At 31.7% G+C, this 20912-nt stretch overlaps 1 protein-coding gene across 1 annotated transcript; it reads right to left on the bottom strand.

Moving 5' to 3' along the window:
• Positions 1-309: 309 nt before the first annotated feature.
• On the bottom strand, positions 310-5791 carry LOC101500268 (uncharacterized). The gene is made up of 7 exons (XM_004488131.4): positions 5592-5791; positions 3028-4381; positions 2240-2926; positions 2058-2141; positions 1770-1845; positions 1348-1664; positions 310-1054 (listed from the first exon to the last, which is right to left on the bottom strand). Exons 2-7 carry the CDS (start codon positions 4348-4350, stop codon positions 842-844), a joined length of 2700 nt encoding a protein of 899 aa, XP_004488188.1. The 5' UTR covers positions 4351-4381; positions 5592-5791; the 3' UTR covers positions 310-841.
• Positions 5792-20912: the final 15121 nt, after the last annotated feature.

The following is a 20912-nucleotide window of genomic DNA, read 5'->3' as shown; positions in this document are numbered from 1 at the left end:
TAATCATTTGCCCTCTCTCTCTATATATATTCTGCTGCCACCAAAAAAAAAAGTTTTGCTGCCACCCAAAAATAACAAATATAAACATACACCCATGTAAATTATCTAAGTCTCTCATTCAATTTAAATGGCTTTCTTATTTATAAAAGTAATGAAAATTCTGTAAATCAATCACAACCATCATTAATAATATTTAATTTTTTCTATAATTACTAATAAAATTACCTATATAATTAGTTATAATTTGTCGACTGTATAAATCTTTTTACATTGACAAAATATTTGGATCTCGACAGTTTCAAAATGAACTACCCATTGCCAATCTAACCATTATAATTTATCAAATTTCATTTTACAAAATAAATGTATCATTTTATATAGCAACTCAAAGGAAAATAATTCACCTACTTCTTAGACTTTTTGTTAGCAAATCAGGAAGAAAAAATAAAATAAAATCTAACGTTGGATGTCCACATTACAAGTTGCAACTACAGTCATTTCTGCTATAGACCCCAGCTTTTCTTCCATGGCAAAATACAGATAAATCTTTGTAAATTGTGAGCACATAAATCAAGTATTTTGTACATCATTCAATGTCAAAATTTATCTTACAATAGATATCATTGGATAAGATTAGCTACAGGACAGCCATTGACCAAAGATCTTAGCACATTCCATGTCAGATCGAATGCGGACCATGCTCCAATAGATGAAATGAACATGGTGGTTGTACACACCAAGATAACCCATCTTGATTTTTCACAGGGTAGTAGCAAGTAATTCATGCTCACAACCAGCAACCAAATGCTTATTCCTCCACAAGGAGAACCATGTACCTAGATTACTCACTCAAATCATCATCAAAATAATTCAGATCCGACTCATCGTCAGAAGCAGCGTCCATGTTAGCATGATCTGCATCTGATGATCCTACTGCTCCATCTGCCATTGTCACCATCTCTAGGGAACCCTTTAGAAGCCTTGCAGCTCCATCTTCATAGTCAATTGAATCATTTTCATATTCATCATCTAGTTCAACTCCAAACGGGATATTCTACAAAAACAAAAAGCAAAACCCGATTTATGTTGTCTGTAACAATGCAATATCTAACATGTAACTGAAAGTCACATGCAAGCAACACCAACAGTTTCAACAAATAACTCAAATAAACAATCTACCTGACCTAAATGGGTTAGACTTTTGAATCCTTTGAATTACAGATCAGTTATGTGTACAGTGACTACAAATAGTGCATGGAAGCATAAAAATATAACTTAACAATAGCCAAGAAAACTATAAATGTATCAGGAATCCAATTTACAGCAATTAATGTTAACACTGATTACCTTGTCAGAGCTTTGTGCAGTGGTATCAAGTATCCAGTTACCAAGTAAATGCTCTTGTAGAACACTGTCGACAGAGGTTGACTTTGACTCCCTGGACCTTTTTCTTACTTGGCATTCTCTAAGGCGCAAGTTGTAGTGAACGTACATAATGTCATTAAGTTTCTTCTGAGATAGACGATTCTGTCTTTTACTATATAACTGATCATACAAACTCCAATCATGCTCACATACAAAGGACGAGCATGCCTGACTTAATATGCGTACGGCTATTCTTTGCAACTCTAAGCAACTTATTCCATGTTGTTGCCACCAAGCAGCTAGTAACGTAAGCAAAGTAGAGTAAATCAATCAACTCATACAGAATTAACAACGCACCTCTGCATAATTAATCAATACATGAAGTATCTAATGCAGTAGTTTACCTGGTTCGAGACCTGTTCTTGTGCTAATTGCCAATTCAGTTCCAAAGTCATCTTGTGCAGAATTATAATGGGCAATCTGGAAATGACATCATCATGAACCAGTTATATAAAATAGATATTACAAAACTAAAACAAGCAAATTAAAATAAAACACATTATTATAAAATAAAATGTATATGCAACAAAAGACAACAGAAAAAGTGGATAGACGGGCATGTCAATGCTCGTCTTTTCGCTAGCATCTAATAATGTCTGTGTATCATATAGCAGTCATTAAGGATATCTTACTTGCATTGATGCAGATATTCGTCTCATATTATCTAGCTCTAGCCGAACAATGCATTCATTCAGCCCTCGGACTACCTCAGAATGCTACAGTCATAGTCATGCCAGACATTCACTTCAGGATAGAACTTGAAAAAATTATGAAAATTTGCAACTGATAGAAAATATTCAATATTCTGACATACCGCAACAAAATCCTGACGATATCGGTATGATGGATTCAAGAAGTAAGCAGCCAAGTAAAGAGGATGACAGAACAGAGAGTTACAATGACTGTCTATCACCTTCCAGAATGGTTCATATTTACGTACATCATCACTGTGAACAGATTTGATTGCAAGTTTTGCCCTGTACAAGTCGTTATATATATATGGCATTGACAAACTCTCACCGCTAGACACCTTTTGAAGCACTTGCAGTATGGGATCTACTGACTTGCTCACATGCAGCAATTTCTTCCAAAATGTGACATTCAAAACAATTTTTTGCACCTCTTTCCCCTCGCTTGAGCTGGAGAACCTGGATGACATCCATTTGTTTGAAAGAAACATTCGTCTAAGACCAACTCGGTGATCCAACAAGCTCTGCAATGTAGCAAAGCTAGAGGCACACTGGGTGCCAGCTGGCTTTAGAAGCTCCTTCCCATGGGTAAATTCATTTTTCATAAGATTTAACAACCATATTTTATTGTATATTAGTTTCGTAATTTTCTGGCCCTTTTCGATGCACTCTTCGACACATCTTATCTTCAGAAAATCTTCAAGCACCTGATTAATACAATAGGTAGCACAAGGCATCCAGAATAAATTCCTTCTCCTCTCTTCAAGCATTTTACCTGCAGCTTTGTAGTTTGGAGTATTTTCGGTGATTACCTACATCAAATGGGTGAAATAGAAGAACCAGATCAATAACAGATGCACACTAATATTTATGATGAAGGAAGATGCCACAAGAATAGAAAAGAACATTTTACCTGCACTACATTTTCCTCACCTATTTCTTCCACTACTTTATCAAGAAGCTTAAATAAATTTGGTGCATCTTCTACCACATTAGTGGCATCAACTGAAGAAACAAAGTATACTCCACGAGGACATGAAACAAGAAAGTTAATAATTGTCCTCCCTTGCGTATCTCTCCAACTATCAGCCATTACAGAACAACCCGTGATTGCCCAGGAAGCCTTATATTCCATAAGGTAATTCTTAATGGAATTGATTTCCTCCTGCAAAAAGCGACCAGAAATAAGTTGGCTGGGCGGGCATACTAATCCTTGTCCATATTGACCAACCATTTCCAGCATATTATGAAAATATATGGAGTCCGCAGCCTGTAAAGGAATTCCTGCATGGCAAAAGAACTTGCAAATTGAAGAAATAACTTCCTTGCGTAATTTCTTAGTGGACCCTGTCTTAACTTTTAGATGTTTGTAAGTTTGAGGAGTCTGAGTCATGGGAAGTTTCAGGTAAAAACTATCCAACCTTGATCTTCTCAACACTGGTTCTGGGCCAGTATTAGGGGGCATTCCCTTGAAGGTCTTCGCTGTATCTTTAGAGTATCTCTTATCAATATCAATCAAAGCTTCCTTGTTCATATGATGCAAAGTATCTTCCGCTTGCTCATACTCGTCATCTTCGTTATCGGACTTTGGATAGAAAGGCATCAGTTCCTTAGCCTCAGGTTGCCTATGTCTCCTTCCAGTGCGATGCCATTTCATATTCTCTTTTATTTTAAGATAAACTTCTTCTGGAGCATCTTTACAAGGTGCTACCTCTCCAGGAATTCTAGCCAAATGTTGTTTAAACCTATTAATACCTCCACTAACAACTTTCTGGCAGTAACTGCATTTAACTTTTTTCTTTCTCTCATCCTGAGCAATGCCATGTTCCCACCCAGGGTCAATATATCCTAACGACCGAAGAGGAGTCAAATTTACAGATACATTCCTGTCATCCATCAATTGCTTCCCTTTGCTTCTACACCCAACTTGCTCTTCGTCGTCTTCATCATCATTAGAGTGAAAATTCATATATGCTTGCGAATCAACTTGCTTTTGTTTCTTACTAGAACGGCACCCTTCTAGGTTTTCCTTCATTTTTAGGTAGACTTCCTCCGGAGCCTTTTCACAGTATGTTACTTCACCAGAAACTCGGGCTAAATGCTGCTTTAATCTGTATATCCCACCACTAACAATTTTCCCACAGTAATTACATCTAACTTTCTTTTTCCGCTCATCTTGAGCAATGCCATGATCCCAACCAGGATCAACAAATCCAGTGGTGCGTATTGGAGCCATTACATCCAAAACAGAGCTATCATAATTCCACCTGCATAAGAATGTCTAGTGAACACAAGGCACATGAAAATTCAACTACTAAAGTACATCAAGTAATCCAAGAGCCTCCCCAGTTCCAGTAATCATAATGTATTGGAAATATTGTAAGCTTCCCATATTTCTGAGCTTCAAAGAAATATAGGATGCAAATTAAAAACTTGAACAAGGATTGAGATTTTTATTAGCTTGGTTTTGCACAGTAACAGGCAATATATAAAAGAACATATCACTGTTTACCGCAGAGACAGATTTAGGCACACTCAAAGGTTTCATCTTTCCCTTATAAACATCCATTTATGTTTCATTGCCTCATTCACCCTATGCATTCACTAAGTAGTCGCTCATCACTCACCTAAGAGACAGTCCATAATACTCTTTAAGTTTTGTTTGGAGATATGAAAGGAATGGAGTGGACGACTTTAGTGGTTGAATATGGGACGAAAAAATGAGGGTAATCTTTCACCTTGTTTGGAGGAGTAATTTTAGAGGCAAGAGGAGATGAAAACTTATGGCTAATATTTTCTTGGTTTTGAGAGTACTATAAAAAGTGAAATGATTTGAAGCATTTTTCGAAGTTCTCAAAAATCTTCTAAGTCCTCAATTTAATTTTTAGTTTACCCAAATTGTGAGATTTTAGTAATAGGAAGAAAAATAAACTCAATGCTTTCACCACTCATTGGTGTTTATGTGACTATAGCAGAATTTCTCTTATCATGCTATCTTGGGAGGGATAGGTGAAGGAAAAATTTCTTATAATCATTTATTCATTTATCTATAAAAACATTAAATTATGGAAGTTTATTTTTCCAAATGAAAATTTTATCCTAATTACTTGTTCATTTTTATGAACATTTTATAGCTAAATCTCTAAATTCAGAATTTTTTTTTCTTCAAAAAAAAAAAACTACAAATTCAGAAATTCAAATTTTACGCTGCATCCGTGCCAAACATACTGTAAAAATTCTAGAGATATCAAATTTAAAACCTAAACATACTCAAACAAAATTTGAACAATTCAAATAACCTAGAAGTAAAATAATTAATAAATACAATCTGAGAAAATTTAGTGAAAACAAGAACAGAATTTCTTTAATCACAATTTCCTTATATTATTATTTAGAATTGCACATATTATTAATCACGAGGAGAAGATATAGAATAAGGAGCTCGATCGTTTAAAAAAGAGAAAGTGAGAAAGCAACCTCGACGGAAGACGATCCAGATCGAAGTGAACCAAAGGTTCAGAAAGGGTGCATGCGGTGGAAGATTGACGGCGCCGGAATCGTTCGGCTGTTAGCGGCGGACGCGAAAATCGTTTAGGAATGGTGAGTCGCGTTTGAATGACTGGGTGAGATACTCAACTCGACCCGGCCGCGTTATACCGATTTTTCTTTTTTCTTTTTCTTATAATTAATATTAATATTATAATTTTCCTTTTACAAGATTCTTATGTATTTTTTAATAATTACTAATGCTTATCAATTAGTATACTAAAACGGTCTCTGTAAAAAAGTAAGTAGACTTTTACGGTATAGATCAGTGGTTTTTTTAAATGGTATGATTTATATATTAATTTGAGAAGTTAATTTATTATTAAGGTGTGCCGTAAAATAAATTAATTTACATCTATTCATTTAAGTTTTACGTGATTGATGATAACTGTGCAGGGTTTCACCTAATTTTGAAACATTTGGTGAGTTCGTCTAAAAAGAAAAGATGGGTGAGTTGACTCAGCGGGGTCTTAACCCTGGAGGAGAATATACTCACCGAGTCCATTTTTCAATTCTAAGCTATATTCTTTTTGTTTGTTTTAATTTAATCATCTAATTTATAGGGACATTATAACAATTCAAAATCGAAATGCAAATCAACAAAATTTAAGAAATAATTGTTTTACTCAGAATTCAAATTTGAATTATTTTCAAATGATTTATTTGTGATTGAAATTCATTAACCAATTAGTTAGCTTCACAAATATATATGATGTGAATAGAGATGTAACGGATAGGTTTGATTTGATTTTTAACAAAAAAAAAAAAAATCTAAACCAATCAAATCTACTTGAATTAATTTGGTTTTGCTTCTTATTTTGTTCAATGTACCCGAATTAAATTAATTTGATGATATATATATATATATATATATATATATATATATTGGTTCAGTTGAAATTATTTGTTTTGCTTGAAAAATAAATAAGAATAAAAAACTTCTAAAATTGCAATATTTCAATAGAATGCTAAATTTAGAATAATCTAAGGTTAACATACATAAGAGACTCACACACAAGAGGTATAAAATTAATTTTCAAATGACAATAATAAAATCAAGGCTAAATTGTACTTTTAATCTTTTATATTTGTTCTAATGTTTTTTTTAACCAATTAAGTTTTTTAAGTGACACTATGTTTGCAATGTTAACCTTTATGATATTGTCCATTTGTAAAAATATATTTTACCATTAGTTCTGTAAAAAAATGTCACGTGGCAGTTATAATGTTGATGTGTATATCAGTACTGATGTGACAAATTATAAAAGCAAACGATTTTCATATTGATTTTTTAAGTTTTAGAAAAAGTACACTCATAGTCTTCAAAGTTAAAACTAGTTTTTGCTTAGATCCAATATTCATCTTTTACCTCTTCATCACCTTTCTCTTCACTATCTTCCTCTTCCACTCCATCTTTAAAAAGCTAAAACCTTTGTAATTCCAATAGAAAAACTCAAAATATTGACCATGTGAATTACAGAAGAAAAAAAAGTCATTATTCCAATAAGAATTAAAAATGAGTTGTTGTAAATAAAGATAAATATACCATAAATCCACAAAAAAATAAACGAGTTGTTCGTATATTCGGAAGCTATATCAAAGATTCGAGAACTGGATCAAACATAATGTAATATAGTACTCTGTTTCTTACGAATACCAAGCACACAAATTAAAGGGTGCATTGTCTAAGAATATTTGAGTTAATAAATATTTTTATTTGTAATATTTCATGGTTTATATTTAAGGATATTTTAATGATTTTTAATTGAGGCACAATCATAACAATTATATTTTGTTATTTATTGATTTATTTTAATAACTCAGTACAAATCGTATAAATATTTACGTATTTAACATATATGAATACGAATATTGAAATTACTACTCTCAAATTTACGTATTTAATATTTTTCAAAAGAATAGTATATATCAACAACTAGTTGCAATACTCAACTGTTATGGATGAAACATCAACTAGAAGATTTCAAAATTTATGAGAGTAACATTCCTTTCTTCTATGATAACACTTCAGCCATATGTTTAACCAAAACCCTATTTGATATATTAGAGCAAAACATATAGAGATTAAACATCACTTTATACGAGATTATGTCCATACGAGTATTTTGGACATTAAATTTGTCGACACCATCATCAATGAGCTGATATTTTCACAAAACCCCTTGTTGAAGACAAATTCAGTCTTATGAAGAAACATCTAAAGATTATGTTTATCAAAGAATGATGTTTAAATGACCCATATGCCTTGCCTCTGGTAAAACAACGTGAATGGTTAAAAATATGTTTGTTTTTCCTCTGATGACATTGAATTTATTTATGCCTTTGGTTAATCTAAATTCAATTCATCTTGAATATGAAGTATTTTTATTTTTGTAAGTGTGATACTTGGATAGGTGACTCACGCGTGCGTCTAGTACTGTATTTTTAAAGCTCTACCATTTTGACTCTTGAACCTTTCTATTAGTCATAATCACTCACGACTCTCACAATTTCATTCTTTATAAACCGTTTAACTTCCCGCTCTGCCTAATCCTCTCTTGCTTCAATGGCATCAAGTTCTTCCTCAATCCCCTCAACTGCAAATGTTTCCTACGTTCCAACCCTTCATGTAACTTGGATCAACTTGAGATTCTTTACGAATTGAAGATCACAAACCTAACGGAGAACAATTTCAACTTCATCGATGACATGGTTGACGTAGGTTGGTTTGAATACTTTAACCTAGGACAAAGGGTTGCTTTGGATGTCTTGGTAAACGATTTTTTGGAGGTTTGCTAATGCAAACACCGACGACGAGGTTTCAAACACTATGTTGGGTCTCCCTATCAATATCACTTAGCAATCCCTTACTTCCATCACAAGATGCCCAAATGAAGGCATGGTGCTCGAAAATGGTTATGAATCAAGGGTTGTCACTTTCAGAATCAACAAAGAACTATTCGAAGATCCCAATATAATTCCAAGTTTGAACACCTCAAACCTAAGTATCAAGTTCTTTTCAAAATTCTTATTGGGTGTGTGGTGCCCAATGGTGGTTTGGTGGACCATGTTAACATCTCTCGATGGATCAAGACGAACCTTCCCCTCATCATCTTGGAGCACTTGAGGTCACATGCATCAACTCTAGAACATTGAAAATGAATACTATCCCTTATTCAAGCTTTGGAGGAAGTTGAAGCTTTGTTCAAGAGGAACACTTGGTATCATCTGCTTCCACATCCAATATCTCGAACCTTATCAAGATGAGACTGGTGTCCCCCAAGCACTATATTTGACCCAATGGTGACTTTAGAAGAACAATGGGTCAAGTAAGTCGATATTTGGCTGCTCTCTCTGAGGTTGATGATTCTATTGTTCCCATATTTGTAGAAGACAACAAGGAAGTCGTGTATGAAATATCTGAGAACATGTTAGTTTGGCCAAACTATGGCCCTAGTTTGCTTGCCTTTGTCCCAGGTTGCATAGTTTTTTGAGAAGAAAAGGAAAAAAGTCGCTTCAACTCTAAGGATTGAAGAGGATAAGGAAGATACACCCATCACTGGTGAAGACACGACAACCCCTCTTCATAGGAAGATATGAAAGGAACATTCAGACCCTCAACACCATACTCTTTTCCACCTCCTTTAACTTGAACCAACCTCTCATTTTCCCTCTCCTCAACCAACCAACATTGTTCGTCCTTCCTTTAACCCTACACCCATCACCCCTCATACTTCTAACTCAGATATCTTAGATGAAATGTTTCAAGCAACCCTAGCCGAACACTTTCCTTCCCTCGGATACAAAATCCATGATTTCCTTCATAAGCCTAAGATTTCAGCTCAAACACTTATCCATTCCACTACTTTACCGTCATCTTCTCCCTCTTCTACCATGTACTTGACCACACCTCATCGCATTTTCTCCATCCCTCTTCCCAAGAAGTTGTGCCTGTTGCGCCAATTCATATTGACCTAGTCTCTGATACATCATTAGAAGACTCATATGCATTCCTATTTCCTCTATTCCCCGTTGACTTTGCAACCTCCCTCATCCCTCTAGCAATCATTCACTCCACACAATCTAATCCATTTGGCTTCCCTGACCTCCAGAAATTCCTTACTGCCAAAATCTTCTTCATTTGGAATAAAAATGCTTAGAATCTAGATCTTAATAATGTTTCAACTCGGTGGAACAAAGTCCTCTCCTTTTTCACAAACTAGATTAAGGACAATAAGGATCATGGACTGCAACTGGCCTCCTAGAACTTTGCAGCTTTCAAACAAACAATTGAAATCATCTACTTATGAATGATACAACTTCAGAAAGCCAATAGCAATTGGTCTAAAAAGCTCCTATTACCTACTTAATCAGGCTCTTCCAAGGACGCTATATCTCCTTCTCGTGATATTCTTCTGAATCCTTATGTGGTTGCTCTAGTCGTACCATTGGAGCTTCCCATGTTCATCCCACAAATTGAGATTCACACTCTTGATGTTTCTCATGTGCTGCTTTAGGATCTACATATTCTGCTTCTACAAGCCTCTCTGTTTGTTAAAAAGGAAGATTTATCTTCTTCTATAGGCCTCTCGATGTTCGATCTCTCTCAGTTTTTTAAAAAGAAAGATTTTGATGGTCTGGAAGCTAATATTGGGGCGTTTATGGAGAAGATTTCCAAGAATAAGGAGGATATTTAGAATACCCTTAGTTTAATTATGGCTAGGCTCATATATCCAAACCTTTAGTTTCCTGTTTTGTTTGTGTATTTTGTTGTACTATTTTTTTCTTCTGTATTTTATTTTTTACTCTTTTTTTGTTTGATGAAAAAGGGGGATGATGTATATTTGAAAAATTTTAAGCAATGAATTGTCTTATTCTGAACTTCAGTTATCAATGCATATTGAACTACTCTGTTAGAATATATTTCATCTTATGAATTAAACATGCACACTCTAAGGGGGAGCTTTGATGTAACACGTTATGATATTATTCCTTTTTGTTTTATCATAAATAAAAAATTATTCACAAAAATAGATGTTTGTCATCATCAAAAAGGGAGAGATTATTAGAACCAAGTTAATTTGAAGAAATATGTCCCTCACTTGTTTTTATGATAACAAAATCATTTGTGAGACCAATTGAATGCACTAACATTTTGATAAAGAGTGCAGGTCTTAGATTGAGAGAATTTTATAGATTCTTATATCATATCCTCTGATATCTGGATGAAGACAAAGAAACAACAGGATGTGGCTTCACTCTATTTCTATAAGTTTGATATGCGAGCAATGTTGTGTCCTAGTTTCCTCTGGAAATGCAAGGAATGTCATAATTGAGTTACCTTTGATGAATGTAAATGTGTTCTGGATCGTGTGCCTTTGATGAATTCAACTAGCATCTATTCGTCTGCCTCTGATGAATTCAACGAATGTCTGTTTGTCTGCCTCTGATAAGCGTGACAAGCAAGTAATAGGCTATGCCTCTAATAATCACATCAAACATTTGATCGTCTCACTTTGAGTTATTATGTATCCTCTGATGAAATTCAACGTTCTAAAGAAGTCAATGCTCTGATTAAAGTCAATGCTTTAAAGAAGACAAAACATTTGTACATCCTCTAATGAATATCATGAATCCTCTGACGAATATGCTCTAAACATTGTATCCTCTGTTTCCCAACTGTTTTAAATAGGATACACTTAATCAAATACAAGATCAGTTTTATAAAATTTTTTATGGCAAATCAATCTCAAAAGATACGATACAAAACTTCATGAATTATGTTGATTTCTTGCAATCAAGACAACGGTCATAAACCCTATTCATTCTCTATAAAAGGACGTGAACTCCTCTAAGAAAAAAATACCAAGCAACATATAAGCAAGAAGCACATTTGTACTCTTGCTCGTTATCATTTTGTTTCCCTTTAGTGTTAAGAGAATTTTTGAGTAACAAATTTCTAAACACTCTTTACAAAACATTTTCGTTTGTAACCTAACCCAATAATGGCTGGCTTTCTCAACAACTTGACTATACTAAGCTAGAAGGTTGAGAAGATTGAACATAGTCAGTGTGACTAGTAGGTGTTCAAGTGTAAGTCTGATTCCGTGGTGAACTAGTGGATTAAATTTTTCCGATTGACGGAACTGGACGTAGCTACTATATTGGTGGTGAAACAGGATAAATCGATTGTGTCTATGTACTCTGTTTTCTTTTATATGCTCTACTTTCTTTACTTTAGTATAGCCACACGAAAAAGTTTTTAATCAGAAAACACAATTCAACATTGCCCCTCTTTCTTGTGTTTTTCGTTCTACACAAAAACCCTCACAAGTCAAAATAGAGACATAACAAAATGAACAACTACGATAACTTAAAATTATTTATATCTCATTCCCTCCATCTATCTACATCCAACCAAATACAAGGTTATAAATTAGAATTGTTATCAATTTTATTTAGGAATTGGTTATGTGAAAATGTTGTAATTCTTTGTTTGTTGTAATTCTATGTCTCCCAGTAACTTGTGTTTTATATGTAGATTGAGAAATATTTGTTAAATCTGAAAGATATTGTGTGTATAAATTATAAAAAATAAAAAAATAAATAAATAAATAAATAAATAAACTGATCGACGGTTGGACGATGCTTGTCTTTGTCGATATTTTTTTAATCTTTAAGTGTTATGTTATGTCTTTAAAAACTAATTTTTGAATGTTATAAAATTTATTTTGCAAATTAATTGAGCTTTCCGGGCTATTACAAAACGACAATTGTCTTTTGTGCATCTTCTGAAACGTACTAGTTTTTTCTTTTTATAAAACTCTGGTTGTCATGCACCATTGACATACTAGATTTAATTTATTTCTAAAATTACATCCTAGAATAGTTTAATTTATGCAATGTGAATGAGAAGTTATTGATCATGACATAGTGTGTTTATTTTGACCAATAGTGTTAACTTTTGATTTTGATATGCATCATATCATGCAATTTGAATACATATTACCCACAAACTTAATTTTCATTTGATAATAGTGTTGAAGGAGATATAGTATCCATAATGTAACATCATGAGATTTATTAATCATTTTTAAATCTTATAAACGGATTGTGATTATTGTTATATGTTGTATCTACTTTTTATTTCTTAATTATATTCAATTCAAATATGAAACAAATAGTCACATTTTCTACATCCTAAGTAGTGACATGTGAAATCTCTGGTAAAGGTACGACGTGAGTTTAACTCTTGATATATATTAAACTGATGAAATAGATTTGTTAAATAAGGATATCGATGATCCCAAAGTTTAAACCAACCATTTTATGTGTTTAAAATCGGTGTGGGGACAACGAAATACCTTAAGTGGAGATTTCATAGATTACTAACTCAAGTTGTAGAAAGTATGACTCTTTGTTTCATATTTGAATCGAATACAATTAATAAACAAAAGGTAGATACTCTATGAAAATAAGAAAAACATAAAAACTATTGTGACTTTACTAATTGAGAATGATTTTGATAAGTGAATCAAACAATATGATTTAAAGATCCTCAGAAGATTGAATACACAACAATCAACATAATAAGTCCTAGTCTTAGTTGGACTAACTGTTATATGTTTTGATGTTTAAATATCAATACATGATAGTTAGAAATAGTAAATAGTTGGTTAAAAATATTTAGATCAAATAATAAATAATATTAAAGGATTAAAAAAGGATTAATCAATTAGTTAAAATGGGTGAATTGATGATTGTGTGATCTTGTACCAGATGATCCTACTATTACTCGACTAATCAATTAATATTATATCAGAATTCAAATATAATTGTTTTACTAGTCTTGTGTAGCCAATTTAAGAGTCTTATCTTTTAGTTACCACATGATTAGTTAACTTAGCTATTTAATAGTGTTTGAACTTTAAAAATTTGTAGGTTTTCATATTGGTAAGTTTTAGTGTCTCATAAATCCTTAATAACTCATAACTTTGTCAATTCTAAATTGATTCTATTTATTGTTGTGTGTTCGATCTTATGAAAATCTTTAAATTATATTGTTTCATTCACCGATTAAAATTATTCTCAATCAGTAAAGTTAATGTCACATTAAACTTTATTTTTTTTAATTTTCATAAAATATCTACCTTTTGTTTATTAATTGCATTCAATTCAAATATGAAGTAAATAGTTACACTTTCTACAACCCGAGGTAGTGATATGTGAAATGTCCAATTAATGTACAAAGTGAGTTTGACTTTTGATATATATTAAATTGATTGAAGAGGTTTGTTAAATACGAAATTGATGATCCCTAGGTTTGTATCAACCATTTATGTGTTTAAAATCGGTGTGGGGACAATGAAGTAGGATATATGATTTATGTTTAGACCATCTCTTATGATGTGTTGCTCTTTGATAAAAATTATGATATTTGATTATGTGTTTAGTGTTAATTATTAATTGCCATTATTGATGTGATGTGTGCTTTGATGACATATGTTGACGAAATTCGTGAATTATGTATTATGAGTTGTGTTGATGATAAGATTTGATATTTAGGAATTAGAAAGGATTCTATTTTTGAAAACTGCATTATGTTTCGTTGTCAATAGTATTAATTGATTAATGTATAGAAATAAATGATTAGTGTTTAGATAAATGAAAAATAACCAATTAGTGAGAGAAAAATAATTGATTAATGTAATGTCTAGAACTAGAAAATATTTAAATAAAAAAGTAATTGATTAAAGGATCTTAATAATCGATTAAAATGATAAATTAGGGTTTAGTATGTTAAAAATTAGGATTAACCGATGAGAAATGACTAAAATATTGGTTAGGTTAAAATGACTAAGTTGTAGATTACTCGATTAGGTTGATTTCATTAACTAATTAATTTAATAATAATTGATTATAGTCTTAGTATTAACCGATTAGATTAAGTTAGAATGATTTATTATGATAATAATAAACTAGTAATGAGGAATTAGATAGTAAGATTAGATTATTAACCTATGATTAATTTAATAAAGTTGAATATTGTTGGGATTGTTATACGATGATAAACATTTAACTGTTGCAATACGCCTAATCGTAGATATGGACTAAGTGTTAAATTTTTGCTTTAAAGAATTATAAGGATAAAGGGGGTCACAACAAGAAACTGGGACAATAGACAACAACAATGAAGGAAATGTTGTTGAGCTCTTGGTCAATATTTTGGAAAGGAACTCGAACCGTTGAGAGCCATAATTTGTTCACTATGCTTTTCTAAATTTTAGAGGATTTCTCCTACCAAGTTCAAGAGGACTTTTGATATTGAAGGAGTTCTGAAGTGGATCAAAGGAATGGAAAATATTTTCATAAACATAGTGTGCAATGATGCATATAAGATCCAATTTGCTACTTTCAAGGTGATTGGTGAAGCTGAAACCTGGTGGGACAATATGAAAATTCGTTCAGAAGTATTTGAAGTTAGGTGACTGGGGAAACTTTCAAGGATAATTTTATGGAGAAATTCTTTTTTTGTTGATCTTCAAAATAAGAAGGAGGTTGATTTCTTATGTTTGAAGCAAAGATCCAATACTGTCGGAAAATATGCTATAAATTTTGAGGAACTTTCTCATTTATACCATTTGTATTGCAATGTTACTAGTGATCGTTTTATGTGTTTGAAGTTCAAGAACGATATGCGTCTAGAGATTAAGAAGGGAGTTGTGACTTTCGAACTTGATAACTTTTGAACGATGGTTTACAAGAATAGGCAGTATGAAGATGCTTGCATTAAGAGGATCAACATGTTCAAGAAGAAACCTAATATAGTGGGAAAATGAAGAGCCTTAGCACCTAAGATTCATGAATTCAAGAAGAGTGGAGAGATGAAGATTAAGGATAAGAATGCTGATGGAGGATCTACAACTCCAAGAGTTGTTAAGTGTGGGAAGTGTGACACACTACACTAATTAGTGCAAAGAGATTGAGGTTATCTATTGCAAATGCTACAAACCAAGGCATATTAGTAGAGAATGTCCTAAGGGGATGGCATCAACTATGGTTATTATAGTAGTGAAGAAGAGAATGCAAGTCAACTGTTTGAAGACGGTTGACAAAGTCTTTTATTTGATTATCTAATTCAAAGAACAAGAGTAATATCTAAATAAAGTATCTAAGAAAGTCAACGCCCTGATAGAAATTATATCCTCTAATGAAGAAAATGATTTTAGAAATTCTATGAAGTATTGTTTCCTCCGATAAAGCTATCATATGGAAAAGTGAATGTCCCTAGCCAATAAGTCAACATTGAAGATAGACATAAGTTACTAATATTTGTTTGACAACAAAATTCTGAGTCAAAGAATTTTGTTCCTTTTAATGGCGTGGCATCAAAACACATTGTACACATATTGTAAAAACTCAATGTACTATTACTACGTCTACGACACTATTCCCAACAATATATTCTTCAGTATTCAAATAGAATCATTTTCAAACTAAAAATGATTGATGAAATCTGATATGATGATGTTGGATATTATGAAGAACAATATTCAACAAAGTTGATTATCGTGATGATCATGATAATCTCAAGGATCTTCATCATTCAAAAAGAAATTATCCAATCATGAATATCTTGAGGATAAGAACTTGATACAAGAAAATATCATTTCCAAATTATTAATGTATCGAAAGAAAAACAATTTTCAAATAAGATTTATGAAAAAGCCATGTATGGATGAAAAGAAAAAGAATGAATGAAAACCCTTTCTGTTGAGAGTTATTAGAAATTAATGTACATCAATCAAGTTGTTTTTATACACTTGAATTGATATAGGATTTGAAGTGCATTATCCTCTCGTTGAGAGTTAAACATCTGAAGAAAGATTATGTGGCAACTTAGGCACATACTTGAATCAATGTACTCAAACCCGATAGCGACAACAACTCTTTAATTCAAAAGAGGTACCTGAAGAGATGAAAGAATAAGGTCATCAACGACAATTGCCAGAATGTTTAGAAGACTAGAAAAACTTCTATTAGTATAGTCTAGACAAACAGAAAAAATAATACTCAAAACTGGAAGCAGTAGAGTAGAATATACTTGTATGCTATTGGATTAATTCCTTGACTAATTTAAGCAAAATCTCTCTGTAAGGGGATAACTAGATGTAGCAACAATTGTAGTAAACTAGTATAAAAATACATTCTCTATCCCAACTCTATTATTTGATTTAAGTTATTTTCGATTCAAATTTATTATACTCAAATTGATTTACAATCATAAGTTGAATGTTTTAAAAGTAATACATCTTTTTCTTTAGCAACCAAAATCGATTTTTATAAATGGTCAGCACAATTCAAAGAGGTACCTGAAGAGATGAAAGAATAAGATCATCAGCGACAATTGCCAGAATGTTTAGAAGACTTGAAAGACTTCTACCAGTATAGTCTAGACAAATAGAAAAAATAATACTCAAAACTTGAAGCAGTAGAGTAGAATATACTTGTATGATATTGGATTAATTCCTTGACTAATTTAAGCAAAATCTCTCTGTAAGGGGATAACTAGATGTAGCAACAATTGTAGTAAACTAGTATAAAAATACATTCTCTATCCCAACTATAGTGGGAAAATGAAGAGCCTTAGCACCTAAGATTCATGAATTCAAGAAGAGTGGAGAGATGAAGATTAAGGATAAGAATGCTGATGGAGGATCTACAACTCCAAGAGTTGTTAAGTGTGGGAAGTGTGACACACTACACTAATTAGTGCAAAGAGATTGAGGTTATCTATTGCAAATGCTACAAACCAAGGCATATTAGTAGAGAATGTCCTAAGGGGATGGCATCAACTATGGTTATTATAGTAGTGAAGAAGAGAATGCAAGTCAACTGTTTGAAGACGGTTGACAAAGTCTTTTATTTGATTATCTAATTCAAAGAACAAGAGTAATATCTAAATAAAGTATCTAAGAAAGTCAACGCCCTGATAGAAATTATATCCTCTAATGAAGAAAATGATTTTAGAAATTCTATGAAGTATTGTTTCCTCCGATAAAGCTATCATATGGAAAAGTGAATGTCCCTAGCCAATAAGTCAACATTGAAGATAGACATAAGTTACTAATATTTGTTTGACAACAAAATTCTGAGTCAAAGAATTTTGTTCCTTTTAATGGCGTGGCATCAAAACACATTGTACACATATTGTAAAAACTCAATGTACTATTACTACGTCTACGACACTATTCCCAACAATATATTCTTCAGTATTCAAATAGAATCATTTTCAAACTAAAAATGATTGATGAAATCTGATATGATGATGTTGGATATTATGAAGAACAATATTCAACAAAGTTGATTATCGTGATGATCATGATAATCTCAAGGATCTTCATCATTCAAAAAGAAATTATCCAATCATGAATATCTTGAGGATAAGAACTTGATACAAGAAAATATCATTTCCAAATTATTAATGTATCGAAAGAAAAACAATTTTCAAATAAGATTTATGAAAAAGCCATGTATGGATGAAAAGAAAAAGAATGAATGAAAACCCTTTCTGTTGAGAGTTATTAGAAATTAATGTACATCAATCAAGTTGTTTTTATACACTTGAATTGATATAGGATTTGAAGTGCATTATCCTCTCGTTGAGAGTTAAACATCTGAAGAAAGATTATGTGGCAACTTAGGCACATACTTGAATCAATGTACTCAAACCCGATAGCGACAACAACTCTTTAATTCAAAAGAGGTACCTGAAGAGATGAAAGAATAAGGTCATCAACGACAATTGCCAGAATGTTTAGAAGACTAGAAAAACTTCTATTAGTATAGTCTAGACAAACAGAAAAAATAATACTCAAAACTGGAAGCAGTAGAGTAGAATATACTTGTATGCTATTGGATTAATTCCTTGACTAATTTAAGCAAAATCTCTCTGTAAGGGGATAACTAGATGTAGCAACAATTGTAGTAAACTAGTATAAAAATACATTCTCTATCCCAACTCTATTATTTGATTTAAGTTATTTTCGATTCAAATTTATTATACTCAAATTGATTTACAATCATAAGTTGAATGTTTTAAAAGTAATACATCTTTTTCTTTAGCAACCAAAATCGATTTTTATAAATGGTCAGCACAATTCAAAGAGGTACCTGAAGAGATGAAAGAATAAGATCATCAGCGACAATTGCCAGAATGTTTAGAAGACTTGAAAGACTTCTACCAGTATAGTCTAGACAAATAGAAAAAATAATACTCAAAACTTGAAGCAGTAGAGTAGAATATACTTGTATGATATTGGATTAATTCCTTGACTAATTTAAGCAAAATCTCTCTGTAAAGGGATGACTAGATGTAGCAACAATTATTGTGAACTAGTATAAAAATACATTCTCTATCTCAACTCTATTATTTGATTTAAGTTCTTTTCGATTCAAATTTATTATACTCAAATTGATTTACAATCATAAGTTGAATGTTTTAAAAGTAATACATCTTTTTCTTTAGCAACAAAAATCGATTTTTATAAATGGTCAGCACAATTCAAAGTCTTCTTTTTGTGTTTTTTAGCACCTTTAAGAAGTTAATAACCGTGCCAGTTTTGGTTTTGCCAAACTCGTTTCAACCTTTTGTGGTTTATTGTGATGTTTTCCAAAAGGCATGTAAGTTTTGTTGGTTGTATGAGTGTAGGTACTATCGCACATTCTTAGATATGAAAGGTTGTTGTTAGTGAAGATTAGGGGGTTGTTGAGTCGCTATTATCTTGTTGATTGTATATGGTAAGACGGGGTCAAGATTTCATGATTTGTAGAACATTTAGACAAAATTATATTAATCTTTAGTAGTGAGGTTCCCAAAAACATCACACGAGATGCGTAGTTAATGACGATTGATATTCATTTAGTAGTAAGATTCACACAAACTATCTTCTCATTGTGATATATGATTATATGTGATATCTAACTGTGTATGTGTCATGTTGAATTGATATGTGAATATGTGTTTAATATAAATTTATATCACCATAGGGTAGACGATTATGGCCGAAATAATGGTTGTTTTTACATCAACGAGATAATAAATATTTAATAATGAAATGATGGTATGACAATATGCTAAGGTTCTTTTTTTTTATTGTATTTGGGAATAGTAAATGAAAAGATCGTATCAACAATCGGTGTAGTTACAATATGGGAGTGGTGTTACACAAAAAATGATTGTAAGGTAAACGACAAGGTTGTATTGACAGTAGAAAGTGTCATAACTCAAAATGATTATTAAACAATGATTCATAATATTGCGTTCTAAAATTTCAAATGAGTCCGAATTCAATAGAGTCGCCACCAAAGTTTATTTTAAAAGGAAAAATATTGGAAAATCCTTTAAAATAGAAAAAGAGATTTAAGGTTCGAGAGTCAGTTATGCATAGGAAATATATTAACACCCTACAACATCCAATAAAAAACGTCACCTATAATTAATTGTGGAAAAATTTATGTGAACCTTAGAATATTTATTTCTCCATATTAGTTAAATGAAAATATAATTTTTTATAAATGCGATGCTGAAATAAAAAGAGTACTCAAGAGAGAGAGAGAGTTTATTATTGTGCTTGACAAGAGTGTGTTTTTTCCATTACACATATTCAAGTGCAATGAAGAAATCAATGTTATGTAGTTCTTGAACGAAAAATGTAGATGTATTGATTGCTTTTAAAGAGTGTTTTGTTGTTGATAAACAAGTTAGATAAAACAAGTTATTTTGACAAAAGAATAATAAATTTTTTTTATTTAAATAATAATTTAAAAAAAGATGTTATATCTTATTAATCCATTTAAGAATAATTTTATTATTTCATTGATAAAAAAAAGCTTTAAAACCACCAAGTTGTACAACTTGTTCTTAACAACTCCAACATTAAAAACATGTCACATTTGGTTAATCAAATTTAAAAATTTATTTTAGATTAATTAATTTATAAAAATAAGTTTTAGAACTATAAAGTTGTACAACTTGTATTTTCACAACTCAAAGATTAAAAAGATATCACATCTAGTTAAACTTTAATAAAATAATTATTTTGGACTTTTTTTTGGAAAGATTTAATATTTTATTAAAAATTGATTAAATTTAAATGTTTAAAAATGAAAAAAAAAAGGTGTAATTGATAATTAAAAGGGAAAAAAGGAAAAGAAATAAAGAGAAAAAAAAAGCTGAAGCTAAAGAGAGAA

The sequence above is a fragment of the Cicer arietinum genome, chromosome 1 (assembly GCF_000331145.2).
Source record: "Cicer arietinum cultivar CDC Frontier isolate Library 1 chromosome 1, Cicar.CDCFrontier_v2.0, whole genome shotgun sequence".
NCBI classification, from domain to species: Eukaryota; Viridiplantae; Streptophyta; class Magnoliopsida; order Fabales; family Fabaceae; genus Cicer; species Cicer arietinum.
The sequence above is the reverse complement of the archived record's forward strand: the minus strand, read 5'-3'. Positions and strand labels throughout refer to the sequence as shown.